Source organism: Vigna radiata, chromosome 2 (assembly GCF_000741045.1).
Source record: "Vigna radiata var. radiata cultivar VC1973A chromosome 2, Vradiata_ver6, whole genome shotgun sequence".
Classification (NCBI taxonomy): domain Eukaryota; kingdom Viridiplantae; phylum Streptophyta; class Magnoliopsida; order Fabales; family Fabaceae; genus Vigna; species Vigna radiata.
This window is the reverse complement of record NC_028352.1, coordinates 19,555,776-19,561,242: the sequence shown is the minus strand read 5'-3', so window position 1 is coordinate 19,561,242 and position 5,467 is coordinate 19,555,776. Positions and strand designations below refer to the sequence as shown.

At 32.3% G+C, this 5,467-nt stretch overlaps 1 protein-coding gene across 15 annotated transcripts; it reads left to right on the top strand.

Moving 5' to 3' along the window:
• The first annotated feature begins 795 nt into the window (after positions 1-795).
• LOC106754026 (ubiquitin carboxyl-terminal hydrolase 3-like) lies at positions 796-5,255 on the top strand. 15 transcript variants are annotated; one of them, XR_002667220.1, is made up of 8 exons: positions 796-1,413; positions 1,530-1,568; positions 1,836-1,941; positions 2,075-2,086; positions 2,209-2,283; positions 2,994-3,078; positions 3,689-3,871; positions 4,962-5,255. XR_002667220.1 is itself a non-coding variant. In XM_022778758.1 (6 exons), the coding sequence occupies exons 1-5, from the start codon at positions 1,249-1,251 to the stop codon at positions 3,693-3,695; spliced, it is 402 nt and encodes a 133-aa protein (XP_022634479.1). In that variant the 5' UTR covers positions 796-1,248; the 3' UTR covers positions 3,696-3,871; positions 4,962-5,255. The 15 variants fall into 15 exon arrangements, 6 of the variants coding, with proteins under 6 accessions (XP_022634479.1, XP_022634480.1, XP_014491460.1 ...); XR_001375274.2 differs by having other exon boundaries at positions 2,075-2,090; XR_002667222.1 differs by having other exon boundaries at positions 2,037-2,086.
• Positions 5,256-5,467: the final 212 nt, after the last annotated feature.

Below are 5,467 nucleotides of genomic sequence, written 5' to 3'. Positions count from 1 at the left end.
TTATTTTAATTCACGTGAACGAGAAATCCTTTCGAGTCTCTTGGGAAAATGATACTTGGTCTTACCATTATTATTACTTGAACGATTTGGTACGCTTGCCAATCCGTTAACAAGTTTTTGGCGCCGTTGCCGGGGACTCGAGGTTTATTTTTCTAGTAGTGTGAATTGATTGAGTTTGACTTGATTTTTTTTTTGTTATTTTCATTTTTTTTCTAATAAATGTTTTCTAGGGTTTTGTGCCTATTTTTTGCAGAATGCAGTTTGGACAAGAATTTGATTCTATAGGCACTCAATTCTACCAAAATAGTTTCGGTCACTGGTGAGAACCTTATTCAAACATATATCAACGCCAATTTGGGCAACATTCCCCTTCGCGAAAAGAAACGTTGGGGGAAGCCCAACAACGTTTACAACAAAAACAATCTTCTGTACGAAAAGAAACGTTAGGGGAAGCTCAACAACGTTTACAAGAAAAATGGTTATTACCGACCGATATTTACATACGGATTTGGATCCGTATATAATATAAATATTATATACGGACTTTAGGTACAGATGTATTACATACGGATTTTATATACGGATTTTATCTACTGATATATCCGTATATAAAATGCGTATATAATTTGCATGTACGATGGTAGAAACGTTTTCTAAGGATATCACCCATATGTAAGTACATAATTTGTATGTAAATAAAAGCAAATATACGAATCTGAAAATTATTTTTTTAAAAAGAAAATTAAAATTAGATTTTATTAATTCCTGCTCCTTTGCTCGAATAAACTCACTCGATTTGTTTTGTGTTGAATCTCTTTCGAACCCTAACTCGAAGTCTCTTCTCACAGACTGAAACTCTCCTCTTTTGAATATATGGAGGAGCATAGTGCAAGGAAGGTAATAGAATGAACGGCGGCGGAAAACGCGATTAAGGATTGCGTTACACATGGGAGGAGGCATAGTCCCATATCTCAATGATACGGTCTCCCGAATGTCAAAACCCTAAACCCCTCTCTCCAATGCCCCGACCTCTCCATCATCGTTCACTCCTCACACTTTTTCCTCACTCTCACAACTTCCTCTCGCTCCCTTAGGGTTCCGCTTCCAACCATCATGCTCGATGGCGACTCTCCAATAACTCTCCAATAAGAGCAATTAGAAAGAAATTAGAATGGCCACCCTAGACGAATGCCCATCTGCGAAAAGGTGGCTTCCTCTTGAAGATAACCTAGATGTCATGAACCAGGCATGAATTTAAGTGTTTTCTTGGATGAATTACAGTTCTTCTGGGGTCTTGGCCTTCTAATGGAAGAGGTAGAGTTTTGTGATGTTTTTGGCTTGGATGAAGAGCTTCTGGAAATGGTTCCAAATCCAGTTCTTGTTGTGCTTTTTCTTTATCCCATTACCGCAAAGGTTAGCTTCAACTCACGAACATGTGAGTTTTTCTTTTTCCAATTTTTATTTCTATTGTCAAGTCATTTTCATATCTGTTGCTTCTGATTTTGGGTTCTTTTATTTCCTCTTAAAAGACTGAAGAAGAAAGGTTGCAACAGGAAAATGAAAAAAAGGTGAGTGCCTGAGTGGATATGTCTATTTATGGAGTCTTTTCATCTGTGACTATTCGTTTTCCTTGATTCAAAGCATTCTGCATTTTGTTTGGACGGTAGAGTATTATTAATTATAGATTGTCTTTCAAGCTTAATTGGTTATTTTATTAAATAGTGCCCTATAAATCTTAATTTTAGGTAGCATATATCATACAATTGAATTTTTAACTGTGTGTCTATCAATGAAGCACCTGCATTGAGTAGAGTATTTTTGTTGTTCTGCTGTAGGATTATAGCAGTAAAGTGTACTTTACGAAGCAAACCGTGGGTAATGCTTGTGGTACGATAAGTCTGCTTCATGCACTTGGGAACATAACTTTCGAAGTCAAGCTTGGTAGGCTTTTAACAATCACAACCTCGGTTTAAGTTTATAGTGTATCAACCATTATATCTATTTAGTTTGTGCTGCTTTTGTTGTTATCGGTTGAGGGGTCCTTTTTTGACAAGTTCTTTAAATCTACTGCCAGGATGGATCCATTGTAGGTATTTTATTTCTTCCAACCAAAAACTTATCTACGTTTCTCATTTCATAAATGCAAACAAATGACACTAATAACCAATTAAATATAATGTTAATTTGGTATTTCTAACTTCCGTGTAGTTGGCTGCCTTTCTCGAGAATGACAGGGAGATGGAAGTTGCTCATTCAGTAGTAGCCACTACTGGCGACATAGTGGTACTATATTTGTTAAATTTAAAGCAACAACAATTGGGGCGGTATGATATGATGTAGAGGTGAAACAAATAACTGGTGTTGTAATAATGAGAGATTCAGTTTGGCCTTCTTATATTTTAGTTATTTGATGTTATCATTATTCTTTGGCAATGATAAATTGATACCAAAGTAGGGACTTTTACATAACACAGTTTTAATTTGTAGGTTTTTTTTATAATGAGTAGTCTTGGGAACTAGATTTATTATCTTGAAAATCTTAGTTGTTTGTTATTATCATTATTCTTTCAATATAATAAACTGATATTTCAGCAGGGACTTTTATTTAACATTTTTTTAGGTTCTTTTGTGATGAGTAGTCGTGGGCATTAGATTTGGGCTTTTACAATAAAGATTTGAACAAATGTTGAATTTAACTTGTTATATACAAAGATGTTTCTTTGAAAACTAGTCAAACAAATTATGAGAAGATACCAACTTATTGTAGTCAAACCCTGCTTCCTACTTGGATTTTCCTTCATTTAAGTTCTATGAATTACAAACAGGGATTTAGCTTTATGAGCCAAAAAAGGGAGCTAATACATTTCTTTTTACATCAATGTGATTAAATGCCAATATTTGATGCATTAAAGGAATTTTTTAGTAGATACTTGGTGGGATTGGATTCTTGCAACTTTTGATTCTTTTTTGTATTTTATTTTTCACTTTTCCAGTTCCATATCCTCCAATTATACTAGGCAGGGAAAGGAACTACTTCCTTCCTAATAGAGGTGTATATGTTCCTGCTGAATTTATAAGGTATGTTTTATACTCCCCCCAAAAATTAAACAAATATTCAAAACTTTCTTTATGAAGTAATGCTTCGCTTGAGGTCCAAGTTTTATGTTTTCTTCTCTTGACTTTAACTACTCCCATCACCCAAGGATTAAAGTTTTATTGCGAAAAATATAATTGTGGCATATATCTTATATTGTCTCAGGATACATGGTGTGACAACAAACCATAAGATTGAGTTTAACTGTTTGTGAAAATCATTTCAATTATTCTTCTAAAACAAGTAAATATATTTGGAAGTATATATTAACTTTAAAACAAGATAATAACAATACACCTTTTTTATTTAAAATATTTATTATAAAATTCAGTAGGTTTTTTATATTTTGAACTTTATGTAATCAGATAATTGCATAAAATTGTTTCACAATAAATTCACATTTATGTAATCAATAGGTTTTTTATATTTTGAACTTTATCTTATTAGTGATTAAATTAAATGTAACTACCTCATTACCATTTGTGACACATTTTTTGAATCAATTATTTAAGCTCCCATATTTAAGAGAGAAGCTACCTCATCACCTCCACTACACCTGACCTCACCCCATTTCATTCTATCATTTCAATTCAGAGAATGATGTGAGTCACCAACCTTAAGGATGGAGTTTTTGTTTATACGTGATTTGACCGGGACTTAATGGCGGGAGGGTCATTGTTCGAGAAGAGAATGCGGGTTCTATTTCATATTCAGTCATCATGTTAGGATTGAGGAACCTATAATGCGGATCCCAACTTTGGCAATTCACTTGGGCAGGTTCTATCACTATTGTTGAGATGCATTGTCTATTAGCTTTCTTAATCATTATTTTAGGTTTAAGTGTGTATGGTTAATCTTGTTAAAAACAACGAAAATGCAATGAGGGAAAATAAAAATATAGAATGTAAAATGAACTATTAAAATTCTCAAGATGTATTGTATGGAAATAATGAAACATGCTATGAAAGATGTAAGAATGCATGCAACTAGTTTAATTGACCTCATGAATGAGAGGTGTGCAGCTACAATTCAGAAAGAGTGCAAACAGAATTTGTGTATGAACCTAAAACTAGCCTTTTTAATAGTTTCTTAATTGGAATTTTTGGTGCAGAATGTGGATGCAACGTAGAAGTATACGTATAAATGCCTAAGAAAATCTAAAATGGCTATTATGTATGAATTATGATACTAATGCTGGAAAATGAATGCATAATTGAAATTTCTATGTGGAAGCCCAAAATGATAGCTTTTTACTGCATATTTTCTGTCTTGAAAACAGATTTTTAAACCCTGAAATTCTAATGTGCATTTGATGATTTGAAGAAGCTTAAAATGGTGTTTATGAATAGGTAATAGAACTGAACAAGTGAAATAGATGAAGAATTGAGAATTGGCCAATGGAACCTAAATTAAAGCTAATATGTCTTGATGAATGTTAATGGTGTGAGTTATATGATTAAGAAAAAGGCAGACTTTTTTAAAGAGTTTAGAAATCTAATAAGATGATTCAGACTTGTCTATAATGCTAAAATGAAACTGAAAATACAATTCAATAGTTAAAACTAGACTATATTCTATATTGATTAGAAATGAAACTGAAAATAAAATTTGCATTAGTTTAATTTATATATGTGAATGAATGTTCAACTATACATCATATACTTAATATTATTCATTTTGAATTGTTTGGGCTTGGAATTAAGCTGGGGACATTATATGTTTAAATAATTTGTGAACAAAACTAGCTTGAGCTAATATTATTGCTATAATGTTATGATAGGCTTCAATTGGGCTCGAATGGTGATGCCAACGTAGTTTAGTTCTTTCATTGCATACAACCCGGTTTGATTGACAAATGATTTTGTAGGTTATGAGTACAAAAATACTCCATACTGGTTTCGGTTTCTCAATAAAGAGCTTGTTCGTGTGGCTTCCTTTTCAGACCATGAAGCTTTTGACCATCCTGTGATATGTGAGATTTGGCATCAGTCAGGGTTCTTCTTCTTGTGTTCGTATTTTCTCTTTCAAAGTTTATGATTTATTCATGTAATGTATCAACTGTAAAAGATAATTAGTTATTATTTGACAATTTGATACTATATTTTGACAATTTAACAGTTGTATTTGAATTTTATCAAATATATAAAAGTTCTAATTATTAGATGTAGATGTGAGATCGTTTAATTTTTTTTTTAAAGCCATAAAGTTACATACGGATTTTTCCGTATATAAGTACATAATTATATACGGATTTTTCCATATGTAAATTACATACGGATTTTCCGTATATAATTTATATACGGATATATCCGTATATAATTTACCTACGACTGTTTTATATACGGATTTTTGTCCGTATATAATCCGTATATA

What these genes read in the sequence shown, in the direction of transcription:
- LOC106754026 (XM_022778758.1), top strand. Translation starts at nt 1,249, where the DNA reads ATGAATTTAAGTGTTTTCTTGGATGAATTACAGTTCTTCTGGGGTCTT. An exon ending in AACAGGAAAATGAAAAAAAG is followed by an intron (nt 1,569 to 1,835) that starts GTGAGTGCCTGA and finishes GTTCTGCTGTAG; the next exon opens with GATTATAGCAGTAAAGTGTA. An exon ending in AACTTTCGAAGTCAAGCTTG is followed by an intron (nt 1,942 to 2,993) that starts GTAGGCTTTTAA and finishes TCACTTTTCCAG; the next exon opens with TTCCATATCCTCCAATTATA.